General features: G+C 38.1%; 1 protein-coding gene across 15 annotated transcripts in view; it reads left to right on the top strand.

The window, feature by feature from the left end:
- Positions 1-27,865, top strand: part of RAPGEF2 (Rap guanine nucleotide exchange factor 2) — a 237,367-nt gene that overhangs the window by 92,676 nt on the left and 116,826 nt on the right. For 13 of the 15 annotated variants that reach the window (XM_036314807.1, XM_036314803.1, XM_036314808.1 and 10 more), the window contains one exon: positions 3,444-3,527. The exons of 1 other annotated variant lie outside the window; for it this stretch is intronic. In XM_036314807.1, coding sequence (XP_036170700.1) covers positions 3,444-3,527 — 84 coding nt within the window. Of the gene's footprint in view, positions 1-3,443; positions 3,528-26,435; positions 26,540-27,865 lie in introns of those variants that run through there. One more of the 15 variants, XM_036314812.1, reaches the window with a different exon arrangement.

Genomic DNA, 27,865 nt, shown 5'->3' with positions numbered 1-27,865 from the left:
TAAGAAAAAAGGGTGCAAGAAAAAGAAATGAAAAGTAAAATTACACTAAGATATTGTTATTGAACAGAAAGAGTTTGTCCACCCAGCACTAGCAGAGCCAAACACTGAATACCGAGGATTGCAGTGGGGGAAATATTGTCTCTTTTATGGTGAATGGCACCACCCAGGAGAACGGGCAGCTAATACTCAAAAGCCCTAACGCCCCGATAGCGTGTAGGTTACAGATTATGAGGCCAAAATTACAAACCACTGTTGGTTTGGGGCTCAGGTCGGTATGGGAGCTGATTGGTTGGCGGTGAGGTGAGGATAATAAAGCATTTCTTCAGGTCTTGAGGACAGCTCTGAGGTCTTTCCAGTATCCCTCCGTCTGGTCTCATGGGATTGTTCCACCTTAGGGGTCAGGAGCTGAAACATAACTTAGGGCAAGACGTTATCTGTAGCCCGCCAGAGGTCCAGGGTGCGTGGCCTTTAGTCAGGTCCCAGACCAGATCGTTGGTCAGTTCTGGCTACTGTCTTCTGCTGCCTCAGGGATTATCTGGGGGGAAGGGAGGCCAGGCCTCTGAGGGTATATCCAGGGTGGAACAAAAGTAGGTTTACAGTAGTGAGTACTCGAAACAGAGCTGATTCTTGTATTATTATTTATGAATTATTGTATTACTTTCCATATGAACAACTGTAAACCTACTTTACCCCACTCTGTATGTGTATGTAGTGAGAGATGATGTCCAGCGCTAGGATTTAAAGCTCAATCCAATCAAAGTTATAAGGACCCTTGGTTTCAATATCATTTTCATCAAGCAGATTGGCAAAACCCCAAAAGTTTAATTAAAAGCCTCTGTGGTAGGAAGCCCTGTGGCTCGCCCCTCACCTGCTGTGCTTCAGCCGCACCACACTGGCCTCCCTGCTGGGCAGTGTGAGCTGGTGGCCTCTGCCCTTCCACTTGAGATCCTCCTGCCCTGGGCCTGGAATACTGGTTCCTTGGGATCCATCCACTTGGCCAATGCATCTCCTTTGCTCAAATGCTCTTCTCAGAGAGATTGTTCTGACCACCCAGCTAAAACTATAATACTCCACCCCCCTTTTCCTGACCCTGTGCTATTTTTCCCTTTAGAGCACTGACTTATAATATTTTCAGTTTATTATTTTTTATTATTAACTAGAGGCCTGATGCACGAAATGTGTGCAAGAGTATGGCCTTCCTTTCTCTGGCTGCCAGCACCAGCTTCCCTCTGGCACCCGGGACCCGGGCTTCCCTCCAGCCACTGGCAAGCACCCGGGACCTGGGCTTCCCTCGCAGCCCAGGCTTTGTCTGGAAGGGCATCCGGAAGGATGTCCGGTCTAATTAGCATATTATACTTTTATTATTATAGATTATCTGTATTGTCCCATCAGAATATAAGTTCCATGTGGACAGGGATCTTTTTTGTTGTTGTTCTCTGAAGTATTCTAAACAACTTGTATAGCCCTCATCATGAAATTGTTAAACATTTGTTAAATAAATGTAACACAGAATAGGAAAGATAGTCACTAACCTCTCTATATAAAAGGCTAATATGCAAATTGTCCCCACTGGAGTTTGGGAGACTGGGAGTCCTATCACTCGCTATGACGTATGCTGACCACCAGGGGGCAGCGCGGAATGAAGGAATGCCCTGGCTGGCAGCTGGAAGGCCCCAAGCCCTGATCACCATCCAGGCCTAGGGACCCTACCTGTGCACGAATTTTGTGCACTGGACCTCTAGTATTAATAATAACTATGTATGGTGCCAGGTGGGTACTAGAAATGTCAGGGGAAATACTTTGTAAAGTATATGATTTTCTAACCACTATGCTGTGTACTTTAAACCCAAACAAAATAATATTGAGTGTAAACTGTAATTGAAAGGTAAAATTTAAAAAATAAAAAAAAGTCATCTGTTGTCAGCTATCCTCCAGAGATAATAAATGTATGTTGTTTTAAACTGCTAAAAAAAATGTAACAAGCTGCCCCAGCAGGTTTGGCTCAGTGGATAGAGCACTGGCCTGCGGACTGAAGGGTCCCGGCTTCGATTCCTGTCAAAGGCACATGCCTGCGTTGTGGGCTCAATCCCCAGTAGGGGGTGTGCAGGAGGCAGCCGATCAATGATTCTCTTTCATCATTGATGTTTCTATCTCTCTCTCTCCCTCTCCCTTCCTCTCTGAAATCAATAAAAATGTATTTTATTTTATTAGTTTTTAAAATTAATTTATTTTTTTATTGATTAAGGTATTACATTTATGTCCTTATCCCCCAACTGCCCTCATACCCACCTCATACCCTGGACCTCTAGTAACTATTATAATAACTGTTTACGTCTTTATATTTTGTGTTTTATGAAGCAACGGAAAGCATTTTCGGTTTAAAAAATTAAACTACAAAAATAAAACTGGTAATGGTGTCTGTATCCCTTGGTTAGGCTTATATGCATGCATACAAGTCCTTTGGTTGATCTGCCCCCTTTACCCCCACCCTCCCCTACCTTCCCTCTGAGGTTTGACGGTCTGATCGATGTTTCTCTGCTCTGGATCTGTTTTTGTTCATCAGTTTATGTTCATTATATTCCACAAATGAGTGAGATCATGTGAAATGTAACAAGCTATAATAGTAAGGCTGTGGTGAAGCAAGTAGGCAAATAAATTGTTAACCACCTATGGAGAACACTATAACAAGATTTATCAGAATGACAGTGTATGTGTACCCTTTGGCCCAACAGTTGCACTTCTAGTTACTGGTTACAGTTACTACTATATGTACAAAATTACTCATTGTGGTTTTTATTTTTTGAAAATAATTGCATGCTGTTAAAAACAACCGAAACGACTGAGTAAGGGGTTGCTTATGTCAAGTATGGTGTGTTCACAAGACAGCAATCTGATGCAAAGATCCCTAAGGTTTAGCACAAAGGAAAGAACACTATACTATCTTTTCTGTAAAAAGGAAATAAAAGATGGTGGAGGGAATACGAATAAGTGTCCATTTTTATGTGCATATGCATAAAGAAGTTCTGAAAGAATATCCAAGAAGTGTGGTGGAGAAATGGGGGAACTTGGCAGCCAGGGAAAGGGTTGGGAAGACCAAGTTTAACTGTTTACATCTTTATATTTTTTGTTTTATGAAGCAACGGAAAGCATTTTCAGTTTAAAAAATTAAACTAAAAGAATAAAACTGGTAATGGTCAGTGCTATGCATCCAAGGAACATTTAAACTATTTAAATATATGGACAAATATCCTTAGCTTATTTGGGGAATAGAAAATAAATGATTCCTGTTTTTGAATAATGGTATTTTCATGGACATGTTTTATACTATTTCATTGTCCCTTATGATTCTGAAAGTAATATGGGTACTACACTTTGTGCTGTGTTTTTTTTGATTTTGTTGTTGTTATGGATAATCATCTGATTCTATTCTCTTTTCTTTTCAGTCCTGATGATATTGGGACCTGCTGGTATATTCTTCTCTCTGGTTCCGTGTTCATTAAGGAATCCATGTTTCTTCCAAGAAGCAGGTATCGTATAGACAATCGCTAATAGGTTATCCATGGAGCGTGAAATCCTCTGGCAGGATTGAGTTCTTTTGTAGAATTCTTTTCTCTCCCTATTTCCTCCTGAAACAAAGCAAGTCAGTGCCTTGGGGTGTTAAATGCATAAATCTTTAAGAAAGGACTGTTTCATGTTGTAAACACTGTTTCCAATCTCTTTAACAAAGGGCAGGAACAAAAGACATGCTGGTGACATGTCCATTTGTTACATGAACATGTCAGGCTAATTTAGGACATGTGTGTTCATAGAAAATAAAATCTGCCTCTATAACAGGCAGCCTCATAAGCATCCAAAGAGAGGAAAAGAAAGTTCATTGAGACCACATGGGACTAGAAATGGAAAGCCAGGAACTGTGGCTGACTTTTCTGCCTCTCAGGACCATATGGTCTCTCAATTTTGCATCTGTCTGTGGACTAGCTTCCCGCTCTCTAAGGCTATTAATGTCTTTCTCCCTGTGACTTTGGCTTGTATGTGCCAACTGTTGATTGATGACCTTATGTCCCCACTGTTTACACCATTTGACTGTAGCGCCTGTGTCTTGTCTTTGGATTCTTCAGGTTACAGTCTGATTGGCTTGGCATGGGGCCGATATGTTCTAGTTCCAATCAGCTATGGCCAAAGAGAGTTAGGACTCATCTGTTATAAATATGGCAGTGTATTTCCAGGTTCCCTGAATGAGGGTATCTGCTAATAAGTTTCAGTAGTTGTGTTTTCCAGTTGTGTATTTTTCAGAAATACATATTTTCATTTTGACTCAAGAGTTTATAAAAATTTTAACTGCTTAAATATATTTCTTTCCAATTATTATTTTATTTAAATGACTAAATTTATTAAAGACTAGTGCTCTCCCTTCTTACTTTTATCACCTAACCCAATATTAAAATATGTTCTCGACAAATGATTCTGAGTGGATCAAGGACATGTTAAGAATTTATTTTAAAAACGTAAACAGATTTTTATAAAAGAGTTTGTGAGATGGGAAGAGGTAATGGTCCTGGATGTGGTAAGAGAAGGCACTGAGATGGGTGCTTGGCGGCCAGTATGGTCGTGAGCGAGTGCCAGAGCCACACTGCGTCTCATGAAAAACAATCTCTGGTGCAGTCCCGATGCCTGTTCGCCCTCCCACTTCTCGGAGATCACACTGGCAGGCATTATTCCCTTTGGAGCATGGCCCTCGGAGAGAGGGAAGCTCCATCGGCTTGTTTGTTGTTTTTATAGTAGCAGTAGTTATCGTAATAGTATTTGCGTTGGTGGTGGCAGGAGTAGTAATAGAAGTAACGATAGTTGTAGTAATAAAATGATGAAGGAAGAATAGCTTAGTGTTTGGGAGTGCTTTCTATTTGCCAGCACCATTTTAAATGTTTCATGTGTTTAATCGTTTAATTTCACAACTATCCTTTGAGGTAAATACCATTTTTACCTGCATTTTATCACTGAAGAAACTTGGGCAGTGTAGAATTCCTAGAATTCTGCCTGGGAAGCTTGCAGTGACCGGCTGAAACAGTTCCTGTAATGCTAGAATTCTCGTTCCCAGAGGAATGGAGAATTGAATAGCAATACTTTTCTGCTCCTTCAAACACAGGACCTACTGTTTGGTTACTAACTGGGAGGAAGGTGTAGGGAAAGAATATTTGAGGATTGGCATATTTTAAAAATTAATGTAAAATGTAATAATAATTATGTAAATATAAATTATCACAGATAAAGAGAAGGAAAAGCGTCCCTTCAAATCTCTCATCCAAGATAATCAGCCTTTAATATTTCAGTGTTTTTCCCTCTTGTCTTGCACATACATGTTGCACATGCTAAGAACATACCTTATAAATAATTTCATGTCTTGTTTATTTTAATTAATATGTATATGCATTGCCTCATAACATTAAAAACTCTTTGCAAAGACTTACTCTTTATGCATCTTAATATCTACTTAAGGTTCAGTGATTTGAACTTTGCACAACTTAGTTAAGGGTAAATTATGCTCTGATGAATGTGATTTGAAATTGATGCACCTTAAAGAGAACAGAGCTTAGTGGCTCCTCATCGTCTTGTTGCGAGGTCTGTTGTACAAACTCAGTCTGCGGCCCCAGTGCTAGCGCCCTGGAGGAGTCTGAGGTGGTCTTCCTGGACTCCCAGCCGTCCTCAGCCCGTCAAGCAACAGCTTGTTCTATCTTGTGGAATGGGAACCTCATGTTCAGAAAGCTGTTGTTCTAGAGGAAGGAGGACTTGCAGTTCAGACCTATTTCATGAACACATGTTTTGGACTCTATGTCTAATTATTTTAAAAGATGACATAAGTTACTCTTTCCCTGGCTGCATGTCAACTGCTTGCAAGTCAGTACTTTAATGGGACGAGGGAAGGAATGGTGTTTCAGACTGAGTGACATAGCTAGGACTATATATAGGTTATTCCTTCATGTTGCACCTGGTGACATTTGCTCTTTCCAAGTTGTTTGTTTCCTTTGGAGATGTTGCCTTAGGAATAGTGCGGAGATTGTTTTAATGTGAAAGAGTCTCTACGTGGTACTTTGCTAGAAGTTGACATTAGTGAGTCCTATATATGTCTCTCTCCAGAAAATATTGAGGTTTGATTAAAGAATAATATGGCTTAGGTGTTAGTAATAGTCTGCTGGTTTTATAAAATGACGAATTCACAGATGATTCTCCATATTTACCATGATTGTATGTTAGCCTAGAAATTGGTTATCAGTATATATGATAAGTAATTTGATCATTCTCTTGAAAATTTTGACTCATTTTGACAGGTAACTTACCCTTACTAGTTAGTTGTAAATCAAAGTACTTTGAAGCTTCATATTTTTTAACTAATTCTCATGAAATTGCTTTGAGACCGATATCATCACTTGAGAAGGGAGTTACACATGGCAGAAAATCTGTCATTTGGCTTCCAGATTTCATTAGCTGTATTGAATTCCTCAATTGCCATTTAAGTCAGCCTTTTATGTTTTTATTAGTTAAAAATTTATTCATTTTCTTTTTAAACAGAGAAAAGTTGTTTTGGTTGATTATTTTTACTTTGGTTGTTCAAACATGAATATTATTCCTTGAAGAGGTTTATAACATTTATGGAGCTTCTGACTTCCTGTGGGACTTCCATTGACAGCTTCCTTACTCCTCCTCACTCTAAGCCAGCGGTTCTCAACCTGTGGGTCGCGACCCCTTTGTTGGTCGAACAACCCTTTCACAGGGGTCGCCTAAGACCATCCTGCATATCAGATATTTACATTACAATTCATAACAGTAGCAACATTACAGTTATGAAGTAGCAACGAAAATAATTTTATGGTTGGGTCACAACATGAGGAACTGTATTTAAAGGGCCAGAAGGTTGAGAACCACTGCTCTAAGCAATTCCAGTGATACAATGTTGTTTTTGTGATTTTTCTTGTAAATCTGTTAGATTTATGAAGTTTTGAAACATTGGTATTTGTACAAGTGGCTATAATATAGTGTTACGTATTATGTCGCCCTGAGATAGAGCTAAACTCTTGGTTTGGAATATAATTTTTATTCTTGCGGCAATTTATGATTTATAGTTCTAATTTTCTTAAAGTCTTATTTAAAAGTAAACTCAGTTTCTTTATATGATCACAGAGATAGTGGGCAAAGGTAATTTAGGAATGCAGCAAAGGTTCTGATTCTCATTTAGGGACATGCCAGAAGGGACATTGGCCAGAGATGAATATCCCAATGGTGTGAACTCTGTGTTTTTCCTGTAGGCAAAGCAGTGTGGCCACTAAGTTGTGCAGGTTGTGCTGCACAATTCTATGACATGCTCTTGGCATCCATAGTCGTAGTAGATTGATATATATATAAACAGTGACAGGCAGAAAGTAGTGAAGTATCTTGAAAAGGTAGTTTTTTCAAAGGCATCATTTGCAATAGCAGTGGGCCTGGAAGGCAGTAGAATGCAAATAATCTTATATAAAGTCGCAGGTTTGGAAATGGTTTTCTTAATGTATTTTTGGTTTGTTCTGCATAAGGGCAGGAAAATATTAATAATGTTTATTGCCCTACTGCGGTCTAAATCAGTGTATTTAAGGCACTGCAATAAAAATGGTTATATACTTTAAAATTTCTCACTTTTCAAACTGCCTGACTCTTTAAATGTTGAAGCCTATTTTATAGTAAAGTCACAATATTAAATAACTTGGACTAATGTTACTTTTTGGCTGCTGTCTTCTTTGAAAGGTTGAGAATTCTAGTTTAGATATTAAAGATGGCTTCAGGCTTAGACTGTGTTTCTAAACTTTCAGCTTGGTGTTTGGATTATTTGTTAGAGAAGGGAATAGTTTACCTTGGCTGTATATTAACTCATAGCGTTAGGATCTTTTTCTATTAATATAGAAATCATTTTTACATCTATTTGCAAAAACAAAAAACAAAACACTAGCTATTAATGACAGGAAGTGCCTGGCTGATTTGGCTCAGTGATTAGAGTGTCATCCCTCGGACCGAAGGGTCGCAGGTTCGATTCCTGGTCAAGAGCACGTAGGTGCAAGTTCCCTAGCCCTGGTAGGGGTGCATGTGGGAGGCAACCAATTGATGTGTCTCTCTCATGTGGATGTTTTTCTCTCTCTCTTCCCCTCCTCCCTCCCTTCCACCCTCTCTTTAGAAATCAGTGGGAAAAAATATCCTAAATTAAAATAATAAAATGCATAAAGACACGAAGCGTTGTTGTACAGATACTTCTTTGAATATATGTTGGTCATAATCCTGGAAAATCATCACTCATTAAAACGTGGAGCCTGGTTTTCTCAATCGAGTCAATTTCACCATAGAGCAGGGGTGGGCAAACTTTTTGACTCCAGGGCCACAATGGGTTCTTAAACTGGACCGGAGGGCCGGAACTAAAGCATGGATGGAGTGTTTGTGTGAACTAATATAAATTCAAAGTAAACATCATTACATAAAAGGGTATGGTCTTTTTTTTTTTTTTTAGTTTTATTCATTTCAAACGGGCCGGATCCGGCCCGCGGGCCATAGTTTGCCCACGGCTGCCCAGAAGGGGCCTTTTAATAGAAATTGTCTTGCACACCATATTTAATCATAAACAATATTTTTATTGCTCTGACAGTAAAAAACTGTCTGTGTGTTTCACAAATACAGCAATTGGTAAACAAGCTCTTCACTTCTTATCCATGTGGGGCCAGGTTAGGGGCAGTAAGGTTTAAGGGAAAGGAATTGGAAGATACCAAGAGAAGGGTTGTAATTAAGCCTGGGAGCCAGAGGGATTAGGGACAAACACCTCTGGAGAGGGCTGGGGCCTCCAGTGCATGACATGGGGTCCAGCTGCCAGGTTATGTCAAGGGCAGACGGTACAAAAGTCGTGAGAAATGATGCCTCTATCTGGCCAGCAGTGTCTGTTGAAACTGCTGAAATGCCACCAGAAGTTAGGATTGGTTCATGGGTCCCTTTAATGTTTATGGATTCTTCTGTCTCATTCTAAAATAGATTGGGTAGAGTTCAAAATTTGAGGCACATATCCATGTTATTTGAAACATTGATTGAAACTTGTATTAAGTCCTCCTTACTGTTGATATCTGCAGTACGTTTCGGAGTATACAAAGGAAGCAAGATGGTCTACTCCATGCTGTCATGTAGCTTAATTTCTGGTTGCGGAGAGGAGGCAGTTTTATGTGAAACTTAAAAAATTTGCCCAGGTTTCATTAAATAATACAATATAAATTGATATAGCGAAGACTAAGGCTGCAAAACCCCTTCAAAGATAGGGGTATTTTAATGTAAGTGGGTGGTAATTAAGGGTGGCTTTAACTTAAGGAAGTGAATTTTAAGGGGGTTTTATGATTTAGATTGCTGGGCAGTGGTTGGAGGTGAAATCTGGGTGAAGTCAAGAGCATGAGTAATGGCACAGAGGTAGGGTTGAGAGTCGGAGTGAAGGCACAAGAACAGGATCAAGTTATATAGAATAGAAATGCATTTTAGGGCATAAAATAGTTGGGAAGGCGTTGGTGACTTTGGCATTAATGAGAAGTCTAGGTTACAAAGCTGCATAACTTGGCCAACTGTTGGTGAATTAAGTCTCAGGTAACATTGGCAGGAGGTTGAGAGAAATGCGCACATAATTTATTTGTACTATGTTGACAGCGTCCATTTGCAATTAGTGCTTCTCTTTCATTGAGACCAAATATATCCACAATTTAAAAATTAAAATTTTGCTATGGTCCTCTCCAAGATCACATTTTAAATTAGAGCTGGCAGCTTTCATGAAGATAAGTGGGAAAACAAGACATTTAACTAATCAGTTCTGAGAGGCTGAAATACTATTCTCATTATGATTCACATGACAAACAATGAGCTACTTGAGTTTAAAAAGCACAGGCCTACTTTATGCTTGCCAGTGCTACATGATAAGTTAATTGATTGCGCTGAGAACTTGGGTGTTTTTTATAGTAATGAAAAAGGGAGAAACGATGAGCCAATAAGTCTGTATGCAGTAGGGACTGAAGACACATTACCTAGTATTTCTTATTTTATGTGAAGAGCTATATAGGATTAGAAAAATCATACTCTTAGAGTATAAATTTGTTATGACATGTGACGCCTTTTTTGGAGAAGGGAGTGTGGCATTTAAAAAATAACTCACTAGTGAATTAAGTGATGGAAAGGCAGGTAACTTTACTGGACCTTAAACTTATCTAAAAGGTATGAAGAAGAATAAGATCAGAGTTCTGAAAATGGTATATTAGAGGGAAGATTGACCTTCAGGTGTTGGCAAAATCACAGCAATGGGAGCACAGATTAAGCATGGAAGGGAAAGAGTGGTTATTAAAGAAGGATTGGGAAAAAATAATAAAATAAAAACACACAAAAGAAAAAGGATAAATCATCTTAAACTGTCCACATTGAGTTTTACAAATGAAGTATTTGTTTTACATACCTTTTCTCCTGCCATGGGAAGAAACAGGATTAAATGAGATGATGCATAAGTTAAGAAGTTTTCTTTATAGCCAGCATTATTAAAAGCTGTTTATTTCTTTAAATGAAAAAATGTGTCCCTTCCCTTCCAAGAGAAAACATAAGACCTTGTTAAATTTGTATTTGAAATGACCTAAAGTTAGTGGATGATGGCAGAATTAGTAAGCACTGACAAGCTGTATAAGAACTCACTACCTCAGGCATTGTCTTATACTACCCATTATTTTGTAGAAACAGTTGTTTGGGGGCCTGTATATAGTTGGCCAGCTAATGATAATAGTCAGTAAATAGAAATGGTACTTCTATTTTAACTTAAAAATGTTCAACTTGATTTATACATATGAACATATGAAGAACAATATATAGTTGAATTGAAATATATACACACACGTATATAAATAAATATGTATGTGTGTGTTGTGTGTGTCTTCTACAGTTATTTCCCCCCCACACCTACTCCAGCAGCAGTTTTAAAAAAACCTGACATATCAGTATCAAGAGTGCCAAAGTATTCTACTTCATAGGTTAAGTAATTACTAAGAGATAGTTATCAAGAATGAATGGTAATTGTATTGTCCTTTTAAAATATTAATGTGTAAAACCTAATCACCACAAGAAATAGTATCCTAAAAAACTTCATATCTTAAGAGAATTGTTTACCAAAAGGATTATCAAAAGTGATGAGTAAAATGACTAGAGTTAATTTCTAGAATTAAACATTACTTTAGGCTATTAGTTATGTCTTTTCAAGAGAGTCATCAACTTGATGCCTAATTAATATTAATGGGCCCTTCTTTCCCGACCTGTCTTCTAAATTGCTCACCTGCAATTCTTTATATGCGTGTCCTTGTCTTACTCATTCATCCTACAAATATTATTAAGTGCCTTCTATGTGGTTGCCTAGAATATCATGCTGCTTGTGTGTCATCAGAGCCAAGAGATAAAAGTGCAGATTTGAGAAGGAAGAGGGGTCATTTGTCTGGTGCTGCAGGGATATGCAATAAGGTGAAAATAGAGACATCACTTTGGTTGAGGAGACAGTGGGAAGATAAGGAACTGGCCAAAGAGAAATCTCATCAAAATGAGGACTTTTATTGTGAAGAGAAGCAGGGAAACAGGGGTGGTGGCTGGGAGCTGTGAAGTCAAGAGGGATTTGTTTCTTTACAATGAGAAGATGCTAGTGCGCATTTGTATGTTGACGGAGAGCAGATTTAAGAAAAGTAGATATGATAGGAACGAGCGGAGGTCATTGCAGGTGTGGATGAAACCCACAAGGTGGAGAGCTGTTAGCTTTGGAAAGAGTGAAAGAGCATCCCCCTTTTCACACAGGTTTAGGATAAAAGGCGTAGGGCCGTATATTTGGGAGTTCAGTGGTGGGTATTAAGGAGTTTGAAAGAGAGAGAGAAGTTGTGAAACAAAGGTAATGCCGAGTGCCCACTTGATATTTGTGGTCATAGATTTATTTATTTTTTCTTCTTTTTTCCTATCAAATTTCAGCTGTTTAGGGGCAAGCATGGAGAAGGTGGGTGGTTGGGTGTTGCTGGAGTTTGTACTTTGCCTGTTGCAAACACTAAAGGGAGAGAAGGGGGTAAGGGTTAAGGGTGTATGTGGGTATATCTCTATGTGAATTTGCTCCAGGTCCCTTGCACTCTAGATACATATCTGGGATGCAACAAATGCCTGCAATTCTGCGTGACCACCTGCTGTTCCTATCTCTAATGACTTAAATAACCTGCTTGTCACTTACTGTAGAAATGTCTGTGAGTCTCAGTTCTGACCTCACTTTTGTCCCCTGACAATTTTTGGGTTTTTTTTAGTAAATAACATTTCAGAGTTAGACATGACAGTATGGATTAGATCAACTGTCTGAATCCACACTCCGCTGCCTTTGTTCAGGTGTCACCTGCTTTATTTAAGTAGCTCCTCATATGCCTTCAATCCTCCATAGTGTCACCATGTGATTGTTAAAAAGCACAGACATTTTCTTGTTGATCCCTTGTATAATGAGCTCAGATGACTTATGCTAACACATTCCCTTTTAGAAATAATTACATGGTAGTCCATGATTTATTGGATGTCAGGTTAATGGAGAGAAGAAGAATCAGGGAAGAGAATGAGGCTGCAACATAATGGACGAAGGAGTCTGGGGACAGTTCATGAGAAGCTGGGGACAGTTCATGAGAAGCTGCGACCAGTCCATCTGTGCAGGAGTGCAGAGAGGGGGGAAGGGCAGTTGGCATATTGTTGGATATCATTTTGCTTACTGTATCAATTACAGCTAGTTTTGGTTGCATAGACATAGCAGGAGCTAATTGTTCTCTCATGTAAAAGAACCCTGAAGGTAGTTGGTCCAGGATGGTCTGGTGGCTCCACAGTATGAAATGTTTACAGGCTTCCTTCCATATTTCCGCCAGCTCATAGCTTCCATCTTCAGGTCGTGGGTTCATAGCACAGGATGACTACCCACCTCCAGCTAGGGTGTCTGCGGTGGAAGCCAGAAGTAGGAGGAAAGGCGGAAGAGAAAAAACTTAACTTCCACCCAAATCGCATTTTTTGAAACATCCCTTTTTATAGCTCATTGTCCAGAATGTAGTGTACAAATTCAGGCCACCCAGGAGCCTGAGACATGTAACATGTGTTTTATTCCGAGATGCAATGTGCTCCACTAAAAATAGTAATATAAAAATACCCTTCTAAGGAGAAAGAGGAGAATGGGTGTTGGAGTAGGCAACCAGTAGCCTCTGTTACACTTGCTCTTTAGTTTTCCCTCACGTTCTCTTAGTTTAATTGCCTTTTTTTAAAATCTCCGGATCATTCGTCTCCTTAGTCCTAGGCTCACACTTTATGAGCTTAGCCACACTCCTTCAGGTCTTGCATCATCCATAATTCCTACTTGTCCTACCTAAAGTTGACTCAAGTCCAGGTATTCCCATGACACATGAGGTAAAGATATATATGAAAGATTTTTAAGGACATGCTGGGAAAGAGTTCCAAGTAAGGCAAGTAAGATTATGAAACCTGTGAACTTGGTTTGACTAGAGTTGATGTATTAAAGGGAGAGTTTAGTTGCACTTGACATAAATATAGTCTGTGTTAAATTTTAGATAAGATAGGTCTCTAGTAAATTAAAGGAGTAGAGTTAAATATGTAAATGATAAAATGAAGTATACTAAAATGTTCCTCCTTTGGGGATTAGTTGTACTTTCTGCTCCAGTTTGAAACGTCTTCATCCTGGAAAGCTAACGTGATTTTTAAGCATTTTTTAAAGACCACCCCTGCCCTTTTAAATCATATTCTGATGTGATACCTGATGCACAGAGCAAAACTGTTCTCTGGAGAGGGAGTTCAATTGCTGGATCAAGTTGGGAATTTGGTTGCTATAACTACAATTTCACAGATGTGCTGTACGTATAGATGCAAGCTTTCGTAGTCCTTGGAATACTGGCTTTGGTAGTGTCTCAACAGTAAGTACATAGCCTTACAGAGAGGGACTCTGCTGTTTTTGTGTGTGTAGTTGATGTGGTATCTCAGGTCATCTTATGCTTGAGGTCTCCAGTAAGGGAATCTGTTTTTGATAATCCTTGGTGTAAATGAGTATGTGAGTTCACCCTAGAAATCCTTATTTGCAGTGATGTTTGGATTTCTCTTGCAGAAGTAAATTTTATATTTCGTAAAGGTTTTAAAGTCTGATGTGTGTGTCAGTGAAATACAGTATTGTATTTCTCAGTAAAATGTTGGAATTGCTTATCTGCTGTTAGGTGTAAAGGAATTCACAACCCTTGCTTGTGCCAGTTATTTTGGGGTCAGGGTGGGTTGGAGGGATGTGTGAATTACTGTCTTACCCTATGAATTCAAAGTCTCTTACATATATAGCAACTAAATTTGTTTTTGTTTAAAGAAGCACACTTTAGTACTGAGAACACTAACAAAATAACAAAAGGAAAGATATTGTTAAGAGAAAGATTGATATGTGAAGGAAATTATATGTGGTGAAATCAGAATGTCTTTATAAAATTAAAATTTCCAATTAGTCATAGTTCAGGGATCCTCTTTTTTATTTGTATCATGAATTAAATTATATATACACATATAGAAATTGTATAAATATATTTATATATAATTAAATATATGTTAAAGCCAACAAAGTTATATATTTGAATGTTAAAGAAAATAAATTTATTCTATATTATCTATCTGACTATTTTTTGGATGTACTGAAAAATGTTTAATAGTGCTTGAAGAGTAAAAATAGTTGAAATAAATAATGTAAAATAATAGCTTAGGCATGCATATAATTTCTTTCTTGTGTTAAAATTTAAATATAATGTGGGTTTTAAAACTATCTGCTTAATATTTATTACTGATTAGAATATGAACTATAAGTCTAACACAGGGGTGGGCAAACTTTTTGACTCGAGGGCCACAATGGGTTCTTAAACTGGACCAGAGGGCCGGAACAAAAGCATGGATGGAGTGTTTGTGTGAACTAATATAAATTCAAAGTAAACATCATTACATAAAAGGGTATGGTCTTTTTTTTTTTTTTTAGTTTTATTCATTTCAAACGGGCCGGATCTGGCCCGCGGGCCGTAGTTTGCCCACGGCTGGTAACATGTTAAAAGTTATGGGTTTCCTTAGATATTTCTGACTTTTGCCACACGTTTATGGTTTCATAGGGGTTAGGTGTTTTTGCAATTAAATTTATTTTTTTATTGATGACTTATTTTTATTTAATAACTATAAACTTCCTAGTGTGTTAGTTTCATTAAGATAACTTTGTCATAGCTTAGCCTGCGTGGCTCAGTGGTTGAGTGTTGACCTATGAACCAGGAGGTCATGGTTCAATTCCTGGTCAGGGCACATGCCTGGGTTGCGGGTTCGGTCCCCAGTAAGGGGCGTGCAGGACTGGGTGAAAAAGGTGAAGAGATTGAGCAGTACAGATTGATAGTTAAAGAATAATCATGGTGATATAAAGTACAGCATAGGAAATATAATCAATATTATTGTAATAACTATGAATGGTGCCAGGTGGCTACTGGAAATATCAAGGGGATCACTTTGTAAAGTATATGACAGTTGTCTAACCACTATGCTGTACATCTGAAAATAACCCAAAATAATATCGAATGTAAAGTATAATTTTTTAAAAATTGAATTTATAAAAAGATAACTTTATTGTTACTTAATTGAATATTGTTATATACATAAAATATTAGGGCATTGCTCAAAATCTTTCAAGTACTTTTCTATTTTTTTAAAATTGTTCTTTGGATGAGCACACAATATAATATACACATGATGTATTATAGAATTGTATACCTGAAACCTATATAATTTTATTAACCAATTTCACCCAATAAATTTAATAAAAAGTAAAAAATAAAATTATGTTTTGATTTATTTAGGTGAATTTAGAAAACCATCATTAAGTATTTATACTTAATTCAGTTTTACAAATAGGAAATATTTAAGGAAATATTTAAGTTGAAAGTATTTCATTTCATCAGTGTAAATCATATGTATTCCAGGATTCATATATATATATCTCAGAGGTCTTCTTCTGCCATGATGGATTTGTGGTATGAAATAATAATTGTTATTAGAAATCTTGAGGCCATTTCAGTTTACCACTCTGTCAACTGATCTTAAATTTTAACTTGTTATATAATTTAGGAAATACAGAAATAGGAGTTTCTGTGAATAGGACCTTTAGGTTTTTATAATCATTATCCCATTTAAGTGAATTTTAAAAAATCTTTACATGTAATGAATTTTGTGTATGGAATCATCATTGGGGCTAAAGATATTGCTGATTTGGTTTGCTAATATTTTGTTGAGGATTTTTGCATCTGTTCATCAGGGATATTGACCTATAATTTTCATTCTTTGTAGTGTCTTGATCTGGTTTCATAATCAAGATAATGCTGGTCTCTTAAAATGAGCTTAGGAGCCCAGCTTGTGTGGCTCAGTGGTTGAGCATCGACCAATGAACCAGGAGGTCACGGTTCAATTCCTGGGGGCATATGCCCAGATTGCGAGCTTGATCCCCAGTGTGGGATGTGCAGGAGGCAGCCGATCAGTGATTCTCTCTCATCATTGATGTTTCTCTCTCTCCTCTCTCTTCCTCTCTGAAATCAATAAAAATATATATTTAACGAAAAAGCTTGGGAGTGTTCTTTCCTCTTGAATTTTTTTGGAGTAGTTTGAGAAGGATAGATGCTAATTCTTTGGAGTGTTTGCTAAATTTACCCATGGATCCACCTGGCTCAGGACTTTTGTTTGTTGGAAGTTTTTTGATTACTACTTCAGTTTTGTTAGTTGTAATCAGTCTGTTCAGAATTTCTGTTTCTTCTTGATTCAGTTTTAGAAGATTGCATATTTCTAAGAATTAATCCATTTCTTCGAGATTTTCCAATATGTTGGCATATAGTTGTTCATATTTTCTTATAACCCTTTGTATTTCTGTGGTGTCAGTTGTTACTTTTATTTCTGATTTTATTTATTTTGTATCTCTTTGTTTTTTGATGAATCTGGTTAAAGGTTTAGCAATCTTGTTGATCTTTGCAAAGAACCAGTTCGTGGATTCGGTGATCTTTTGTATTATCTTTTTAGAGTATTTCATTTATCTCCTGTCTGATCTTTATTATTTCCTTCCTTCTACTCACTTGGGCTTCGTTTGTTCTTTTTCTAGTTCGTTTAGGTGAAAGGGGAGATTGTTTATTTGACATTTTGTTTGTTTCTTTCTTGGGGTAGGCCTGCGGTGCTATGTATTTTCCTCTCAGGAGTGCTTTCACTGTGCTCCATAGATTTTGTGTTTTGTGGTTTCATTTTCATTTGTCTCAAGGTGTCTTTTGATTTTTCCCTTGATCTCATTGTTAACCCATTCATTGTTTAGTAACATGTTATTTATCCTCCATGTGTCTCTGTGTTTTTCAGTTTGCTTTTTTTCTTATAATTGATTTCTAGTTTCATAGCACTGTGGTTGGAGAAGATACCTGATATGATTTCAGTCTTTTTAAATTTATCGAGATTTATTTTATGTCTTAACATGTGGTCTAGTATCCTAGAAAATGTTCTATGTGCACTTGAAAAGAATGTATATTCTGGTGCTTTGGGGTGAAATGCTCTGAAAAATATCAATTAAATCTATCTTGTCTAGTGTGTTAAGACTGCTGTTTCCTTGTTGCTTTTCTGTCTAGATCTATCCATTAACATCTATGGAGTATTAAAATCTCTCATTTATGTCCATCAAGATTTGCTTTATACATTTTGGTGCCTCCTAGTTTAGATTCATAATTGTTTATAAGGGCTATATATTCTTGTTTGATTGATTCCTTTATCATTATATGCTGGGAGCCGGTCCATGCTTGCTGTTTCAAAGGACCTGGCTTATATGGCATACTGTTCTTAATATGTTTGCTCACCTTCTTGGCACTATGTGTTTTAACCAAGGTCTCTGAGAAAGGTTGTTTCCCCAGGTAGGGATTTTCCCCTGAAGTTAGGGAGGGAATAAAACCTCTTAACTAGTGCCAGGTGGGTAATTAATCACTTTACGAACAATCATGCTTAAGCTACATAATCTTTACTCCCTGGAATGGAGATAAGAAACGCCCTAACCTTTGTAATAGAGATTGATAGGATTGAATCAACTGGTATAAATACAGATGTAATAAGACAGCAAGACTCAGAACTTAGAATACAGAACCAGGAGAGACAGAACCTAGGCACAGAACCTACACAGAACTAGAGACAGAAGAACTTCGCTGGAGAGAACATGGCAAAAGATCCTGGACTGAACCTGACTACAGAAATGGGCAAGAGAACCTGACTAGAACCTGGTGACTGAACCTGGCTGGAGAACCTGGACAGAACCTGGCTGGAGAACCTAGCAAGAGAACATGGACACAGAACCTGGCTGGAGATCTGAAGCAGAACCTCTCTGGAGATCGAGACCAGAACTTGGCTGGAGATCCTGGCTAGAGATCCTGGCTAGGCTGCTGATCAACTGAATGCTGTCTCCGTGTCATTCCTTCTTCGCCGACTCCGTCCACACCTTTGGGGACCCCTGGACCTGCTGGGGTTGGACCCCGGCAATTATATAATGTCCCTTGTCTCTTACCAAAGTCTGCTTTAAAGTCTATTTTGTCTAATATACATTTTGCTACCCCAGCTTTTTCTTTTTTCCCCTCCCAGTACATCTTTATTGATTTCAGGAAGGAAGAGAGAGAGAGAGAGAGAGAGAGAGAGAGAGAGAGAGAGAGAGAGAGAAGGGGAGGGGTGGGGAGGGGAACTTCAGTGATGAGAGAGAATCATTGATCGGCTGCCTCCTGCACGACTGGGGGATCAAGCCTGCAACCCAGGCATGTGCCCTGACTGGGAATCGAACCGTGACCTCCTGGTTCACACGTTGACACTCAACCACTGAGTCACTGTGGCTGTTCTTTTTTTATTTTTTAAATTACATGAAATATCTGTTTCCATCTTCTTACTTTTAGTCTTTTGTTCTGAGATGGGTCTATTGTAGAAAGTATACATATAGGCCTTGTATTCTTATCCATTCAGCTACCCAATGTCTTTTGATTGGAGCACTTAATCTATTTACACTGAAAATAATTATTGATAAGTATGTATTTATTGCCATTTTATTCTTTATAACTATGTTCCTCTATTTTTTCTTTCTTTTTTTAAAAAAATACAGTTTTATTGATTTTGGCGAGGAAGGGAGAGGGGGAGAGTGAGAGAAACATCAATAATGAGAAAGAATCATTGATCATCTGCCTCCTGCACAGCCCACAATGGGGATCGAGCCCACAACCTGGGCATATGCCCTGACCAGGAATCAAACTGTGACCTCCTGGTTCATAGGTTGACATTCAACCACTGAGCCACACCAGCCGGGCTGCTACCTAGTCTTCTACATCACTAATGCGATGGGCACACCACTACCAGCCACCACCCACTGAGTGACTGCAAACCTTTGTGGCGGGGCAGAGTTTCAGGGTGCAGTTCGGGTGTGTGAGGGAAAATTGGCACCTTCCCTAGAGATAAACAGTTCATTTTCTCCCCAATTCTGTCCAAACCTCCTCAGTAGCCTCCTAGAAAGTTTGTACCATAGGCCCAAGCTGGCCACAGCTGCTGACGATTCTGTAGGGTGCAGTCTTGGCAGGGTGGGGCATTGGGAGGGTGGGGTAATGGATTTTCCCTTCAGGAGGCACTGGTCAGGCACTAGGCTGGGAGGGCTAGCTCTCGCCCAGAGCAATAGCCCTCAGTTACTGACACCCTGAGCCACTTGGACCTCTACTCCATGGGCCAGGCAGCTGACTCTTCCGCAGGGCATGAGCCCGGCAGGGTGAGGCACAAGGAGAGGGAGTTGGGCTATTGCATTTCCCCAGGCTGATGCCACAGGGAGGGGAGTGCTTGTCCCAGGAAACATGGCTTCTGTGTGCAGTTTGGGAGACTCAGCACAGGAACTCTGGGGGCTGTCCCTTTAGTGCTCTCTCCAAGCCACACACTCCACTCTCTCTCCTCACATGACTTCAGTTTGCTCTGAGTGGCCCTCCCGCTGCTGGAGTCCTCTAAGAGGGGGCCTGGGTTTCTAGAAGACTCCCATCTCTCCCTAATGGACAGAATACTTGCTGATTCTCATGACCAGATGTAATGTGGACACCTATTTCCAGCTCTGGTGCTCTGGGCTTGAAAGCCCAGCATGTGGGTGCGGGGCCTTTTCACCTTTGCCCTGCTTACCAATCTTGATGTGGCTTCTTCTCTAAATTCTTGATTATAAGATTTCTGTCCACCTAGTCTCCAGTTGGTTATTCAGGTTGATTGCTCTATATTTTAGTTGTAATTATCGTTTGGTTCTGGGAGGAGGTGAGTGTAACTTCCACCTCCTTCCCCATCTTGGATCCTTCTCTGCCTTTTTCTTTATTATACCTTTTAAAAGTAAAAACTTTGCATCTTAAAGAAGGTCCATTATGTTAATATTTTCTTATATAGTTTGTACTTTTGGTGTCCTGTTTAAGAAATTTTTTCATAACCTTATGTCAAAGGCTTTCTCATGTTTTTCTAGAAATTTAGTAGTTTTAGATTTTTCATTTAGGTATGATATCCGTTTTGATTTAATTTCATGTATAAGTTAAGGGTTAAGGTTTATGTTTTTACATACAGATATTTAGTTGTTTCAGGACCATTTATTGAAAATAATATTTATTAATGTGCCTGAGTACATTTGCTAAAAATCAATTGACCATAGTTGTTTAGGTCTGTTTCTGGAATCTTCTGTTCTAAATTGCACCATATGTCATACTTATACCACATTGTCTTCATTTGTGTTACTTTATAGTAACTTTTGAAATTATGTAGTTACATCCCCATCTTTGTTCTTCATAAAAATTGTTTTAACTTTTCTATATCTTAGCCTTTAATTTTAAAATCAGTCCGTCATTGCCAAATGTTGTTAGGATTTGATTGGAATTGCACTGGGAAGGTTTACTATTTTTACAATATTGAGCCCTCCAAACCATGAGCCTGGTATATCTCATAATTTATTTGTCTTATATAATTTCCTTTTGCAAGATTAGAAGTGCTTTGTAGTTCTTAATGTACAAGTCATGCACACCCTTTATCAAATTTATTCCTAAGTATTTTATTTTTTATGATAATTAGTAGGTTTTTACTACCTCAGTCTATAAGGGAAGATCTGTAGCAGAGGTTAAACAATATACCAGTGTTACGTAGTGGTAGAATTAGAAGGAAAAATTACCTACAAAACAACTACCCTACAAAACAAAATGAAACAAGATAAGTATGGCTTGTGAGTAATGTCCATGTTTCATTCAGATGCTTTAAATAAATTGACATTTGTTACTTGATATCTTTGTAAGAAATTATATATATATATATATATGTGTGAGTTTATACTTTTCCTTTCTTGGAAGTGTGTTTGTTTTTTTTAACTTACAAATTTTGTGAATGCAATATTACTCAAGTAGACTTAATTATTCAGGTTCACCCTTAGAAAGACATGCCTATTATTTCAACTTCTCTTATGGCCTATGCCAAGTTTTTGAGAGGCTGGTGGCTGGGTTTTGGTGCCATTCATATGACTTTAAAGAATATCAGACATGGTTGGCATTCTTGAGATCTTGTTTGATTCTTGAGATCAGTTCAGGTTCTTTCTGATTTAGGGCTAACCTCAACAATTCATTTGAATTCATCTACCATTTTTTCTCATTGACAAGTTACATAGATCTTTTTGGTCATTTTTAGATAATACTTTAGAGCTAAGCTTCTTTGTCTCATCCGCACATACGCAATGACCTGTGCACAATGCAAAGTGAACATTTAACAAAGGCATTTTTGGAAAAGGCGTGTGTCTACATGCTGAAGGGGAAAGCTGTTATGGACCATAACTTTTATACAAACTGATCGGCTGCCATCTGCGTACAAAGCACTGTGATCAGCAGAGACCTGTTTGTGCCATTGTGTAGACTGATAGCAGCAGATCAATTTAGCTGAGCTGTTCTCTCGCAGTGTGGTCACGAGGACTTAGACACCACCAAAGTGTAGTCCTCATTACACCACTGTCCTTTGCTGGTTTAAATTGTGGCAAGAGAGAAAAACTGCTTGCTCTCTTCACCCCAGCACAGCTGTGAGGTAAGATCCACCTTTTTACTCTTGAATGGAAAGACGAGAGGCAAAGCAGCTTCTTGCAACTTTTCCCATGTTGTTTTGATATAAATTTATGCTGGTCTTTTCCATGATAATCCCTCAAGCCAGGTATACAATTCAGCATTCCTTTGGTGGAGAGCAATGTGTGTAGCACAGCTTGAGTAAATTTTAATAACAAAATTGCACTGCAGAGCACATCTAAGGGTTTGACCTTGAAGACTCATAGGAGAGCAGACATTGCAGATTTTCCGACTTGCCCTTGACTTACAAGAGAGTAGATAATGAATTAATAGAAATTGATAAAGAGCGTCTGTCAGGCAGCCGCTGAGGTCATGACGCTGGTATGCGGAAACAGTGCCCATACAACATGCGTGACACATAACGGCAGCCAGGAGGGGTGGGTGGGTCATCGAAGCAGGAAATTAGCCGTCAGAAGGAATGTTGGCTCTCTGCTCAAGCTCCAGCCGCCGCGTGGACTCACTGAGAGAAAATACACTGGGAAATGGGGAGTGCTCATTGCTGCAGAGAAAAGAGCTCATGGAAGGTGGCAGTGCCATTGCTTCAAAGATACTATTGAAGACAGTGCAGGTTAGATTTTTTTTTTTTTTAAGCAATTAAAATGTTACTAGCATAAATATCAAATGTTTAGTACTTTTGTAGTTAAATAGACAGCAGGCTACCGAGACTTGAACAGAGGGGGAAAACACAGCTATGAGGCCCTCGCTTGTAATTTTTTCCCGTGTGCTCTGTTTTTATAAGCAAAGGTTGAATGTTGAGATTCACTGAGCAGAGGGAACAAACCTCCGTTAATTTGTACAGGGTGATGATTGTTAAAATATTTCTAAATGAGCCTTGAGACAGATTTAGGGAAGCTTAATTGTATGCTTAGTTTTCCCCAGTAGTTACTACTGAAATAGGAGCCTGTTAAAGGCCATGCTTTATAAACAGCTTGTAATTTACACACACAACTCAAATGTGTGCTTGGTGTTGTATATGTTTTTGTTTTAAATAGCTGTTATTTCCTTTTTTTGTTGTTGAACAAATGAGTGAGGATAAAATATTAAAAAAGATTAAATGCAGTTTTACACTCTCTTTCAAACCACTTTCCACTTATACTTCTATTAAAATTTATTCTGGTATATTCTACTGATTTTTGAGAATAGAATTAATGGCATCAGCAGTTTCTTGTTAGATTTTTTTTTTTCTTAAAGTTAATTGCTCCTCTGCTATCTAAAGACAATGTTGTGAATATTTTTTGTAAGCCCAAAATAAATACATAGATTTTTGGTTTAGGAGCATCGTTACAGTCATTTGATCAGATTTTAAATTTAGTTAACTGCTTATCATTTCCTAGAAATGAAAGTAGGAACCATTTATATCGAGAGCACTACATTTTTAATCATTCTCTGCATTAGGCTTGCCTGCCAGTATAATCTCAGTACGGTTGCTGTGTGTTCCCCCACGGGGTATAGCCTGGCATGAATAAGTTTACATTCCAGTACTGAGCATTGCATTCCACGGGGCAGTTCTGACGCACAACAAGAATGTGGAGGCCCATACAAAGAGACCCGATAGAAGAGGCTTCTGTGCTCAGCGACTGCCTTTCGTAGAAACTCACGTTGGTAGAAAGTGCTCTTGAGTCAACTTGGGTGGGGAACATGTGGTCACAGAAACTTAGAACAGGATGGCCTGACCAGAGCAAGAGCCTGCAGCACCCTGTGTGGTGTGTCATTACCTATGGGTATCTATGAGAACTAGGTAAGACTTTATATTATCAAACATTTGTGCTTTCTTGTTGTGTGCCTTGAACTTGAAAGAATGTTTATGAGGCTATTCGGTTCTTTCCTCTGCACATTTTAGATATTATAAAGTCATTCATTTTTCTACCTCTGAAAATATTGAACTTCAATTTTAGGAGCAATTTGTAATTCTTATTGTGTACTATACAAAAAGTTTAGCAAAAAGTTTAATGTAATGGGAATGCGAATCCGGATTGTTAAACTGTTTTTTGAGGAACAATTCCTAAATTAGTTGTGCTAAGGACATCTGAGCATTTAGGAATACTCTGCTTTTTATCCTGCAAGTGGTCTTTGCATTAATCATTTGCTGTGAGGTTGTTTTTGTTGTTTTCTTTTAATATCTCAGAGAACCAATAGATTGGACCAGAGTGAATCTGCATCACTTTTAGTTGTCACTTTTGGTTGTTTAATGTAAGATTATAAGGGCACTCTGAAATACATTGAGGTTAAATAGTTGAGAGGCAGGCTTCACAGTGTATTTACACAGAACAATTTAGAAGGATTTAAAATAGTCTGTAATAATTAAATGTTCATGCAGTCCAGAATCAGAAGACGGTCAGCATTCTTAAATACATATACCATACTTCTCTGTCTCACCCTATCTTCTCTCTCTCTGATTTTATAGCCTCTTATGAAAGGCTAGTATCTAATATAGAAAGGGCTAATAGGTTTTTATGCCAGGTCTTTCAAACCACTTTCCTAATAGGCCAAGTCTCATTAGTAACTGTTACCTACATCTTGCTTGTTTTTGAAAGACAATTATTCATATGTGTGTATTTATATTTGTGTCTTGTACAGTAGATAAGTATGCACATATAGAAGGACTGAAATGACTAGAAGACTGCAATTAATTTGAAAAAATATTTTAATTCAAGGTTAAAAAAGAAGCTATGTCACTTTAAAAATTAAGGAGTTTAAACTTTAAAAATATCTTTGTTTATCTTGGTATGTGGTATTATGAGTGGCATTTCAAAGAAGCAGATGTTCTTCTGGTTGAAGTTCTGGCAGCAGCTGCCGAACAGGCTAGGCTTTTATAGATTTGGCACCCAGATCTTTGACGAGTCCAGGGTAACCCTCAGGTTCTTGGTGGTCATTTGTACTTTTGCTGCATTTGAATTGCCTTCTAAATTCCAAAAGCTGATTTCTGTTTTTCACTCAACTAGCTAGTGTACGAGCCTAGCCAACCTCTGAGAATCCACCATCCAGCAGAGCCCTGTTCCCCACTTGTCATTGCGTTGGTGCTGTTTGGGTAAATGTGGTCACTACATTTACCCACACAGCACCAATTACCAGCCCTGGAATTACTCCTCATAAGTGTGGAGCTTCAAAGACTAGAGTTTACGTTATTGAATGTAGAAAAGGGCTATAGAAGAAAGCAAGAGAAAGGGCAAGACCAAGAGCAGACGCCTGCGCTTACAGAGTCTGGCATTGCGGGCATCTGATTTAACCTAAGGCTTTTAGGTAGGTTGGCTTAGTTTCTCCAGTTGTGAAATGAGAATTGAACCGGACGGGCAGTTCTCATGGGAAGAATAGGAAACATTATAATCACTGGAGGCCTTTTTCTAAGAGCAGAATGTTTTAGGACCTTTGAGTAGCACATCAGATGATGGCATAATTTGAGCTGTAAAACGGAAGGACAGAATGCAGAAAGACATTTTACTATATAATTTTTAAAGTTTTTTCTCAATTTTGAGATTTTATAAATTCATTTTGGCTTTGTGATACAATTGTAGGAGAAAATATGGCATTGTTTTTATTAAACTTATGATGCTAACTGTTCTGCCTGTTATATGAGCTTCTTATGTACTTATCTTCCACAGAATACAAACTACTTACGAATAAGGACTAGCCCAGCAATGTGTCAGTGGTTAGCTGTGACCTAGGAATGGTTTGATTCATGGTCAGGGCACAGGCCCGTGTTGTGGACGCGATCCCCATAGGGGCCATGCAGGAGCAGCGGATCAAAGATTCTCATCATTGATGTTTCATCTCTCTCTCCCTGTTCCTTCCTCTGCAATCAATAAAAAGATATTTTTTTAAAAAAAGAATAGGGACTATATTTAGTGAGTTTCTTTTAAGCTCTGTATTGATTACAGAGTTTATATTGATTGTATAATGTATCCAATGATTATTTGGAAGAGGACTAGGAAGCAAAATTTTCTCTCTGTTTCCTCATATATGTAGAGATAGGGTGAAGGTGAGGGTGGCCTCTAATTTATGGTCAAGGATAAAATGAGATTAATGCTGGGTAACAGAAAAATGACTGTCTTCATAACTTTGATGTAAAATATTTCAGTAATATTTGTTTAGTTTTTCTCATCTCTTCCTAGTTATTTGAACTACAACTTCTATTACTTCATTGCTTAATTAATGTACAAAAGAGCTTGGTCCCAGGTTTATCAGTGGTATAATTCAGTCACACACTTAACTCTTCCTCTGTCCCCAAAGGTTTGCTGTTCTTTGGTTAAAGTGGAGTTTCAAATTTTTCTTATTCAAGTCCTGAAATTTTGCTAAGAAACCCAGAGCCATTAATACAAACAAAAATTCTCTTGGTAAGTTGGTCTTTTAAAATCACTTAAAATCACCACCCCTGGGAGGAGATTTTAGTGTTGTTGTTTTCTTAATCCTCACCAAGGATATGTTTATTGATTTGAGAGAGAGAGAGAGGTGAGAGAAATATCAATTGGTTGCCTCCCGAACGCTCCCTGACCAGAGATGGAACTTGCAACCTGGGCATGGACCCTGGCCGACCAGGAGTCGAACCATGATTTCCTGGTTCATGGGTCAACGCTCACCCATTGAGTCATACTAGCCAGGCTACTGTCTTTCTTTATGAACTTGTCTATTCTAGATATTCCATATGACTATAATCATAAAGTATTTGTCCTTTTGTGACTGGCTTATTGCAATTAGCATAGTGCTTTCAAGGCTTATCCATGTTGTAGCATGTGTCAGAACTCCAGTCCACTTTGTGGCTAATATTCCATTGTATATATACATATCTATGTATATATATCTCACACTTCGTTAATACATTCATCTGTTGATAGACCCTTGAATTGTTTCTACTTTTTGGCTATTGTGAATAATGCTGCAATGAATATTGGTGTGCAAATATCTGTTTGCTATCCTATTGTCAGTATTTTATTATTTATGTAGCAGTGGACTTGAGGGATCTTAATGGTAATTCTATGTTCAACTTTTAGAGGAAGTGCCAAACTGTTTTCCACAGTGACTACACCACTTTATACTCCCACCAGCAAAGTTGAAGTGTTATAATTTATTTGCATTCTCTTTATCACTGGTTATTATGTTTTTAATTGATAGCCATTCTAATATCTCATTTACCTCTATCATCAGTTGTGAAATAGTATCTCATTGTGGTTTGGATTTGCTTTTCCTTAATGACTAAGGATGTTGAAATTTTCATGTTCTTTCTTAAAATTTTTATTTTTCAATGACAGTTCACATTAAATATATGTTGTAATAGACAATCATATACTTTACAAAGTGACCCCCCAATATTTCAAGTACACCTGGCACTACACATAGTTATTACAGTATTATTGACTATATTTCCTATGTTGTACTTTACATCTCTGTGACTATTTTCTAAGTACCAGTTAGTACTTCTTAATCCCTTTACACCCAACCCCCCGCAATTCTCCTCTCTTCTCACCACCATCAGTCTATTCTCTGTGTCTGTGAGTCTGTTTCTATTCAACATTTCATTTTTTGTAAATTATTGATTTTTAGAGAAAGAGATGTGAGAGAGAAATATTGATCCAACTGGGCCCGACCTCAGGTTGAACCCACAACCTTGGTATGTGCCCTGACCAAGAATTGAACCCACCACCTTTTGGTATATGGAATGACAC

This window comes from Myotis myotis, unplaced genomic scaffold, assembly GCF_014108235.1.
Source record: "Myotis myotis isolate mMyoMyo1 unplaced genomic scaffold, mMyoMyo1.p scaffold_m19_p_6, whole genome shotgun sequence".
Taxonomy (NCBI): Eukaryota; Metazoa; Chordata; class Mammalia; order Chiroptera; family Vespertilionidae; genus Myotis; species Myotis myotis.
Note: the sequence above shows the minus strand (reverse complement) of the source record. Positions and strands in the feature narration are given on the sequence as shown.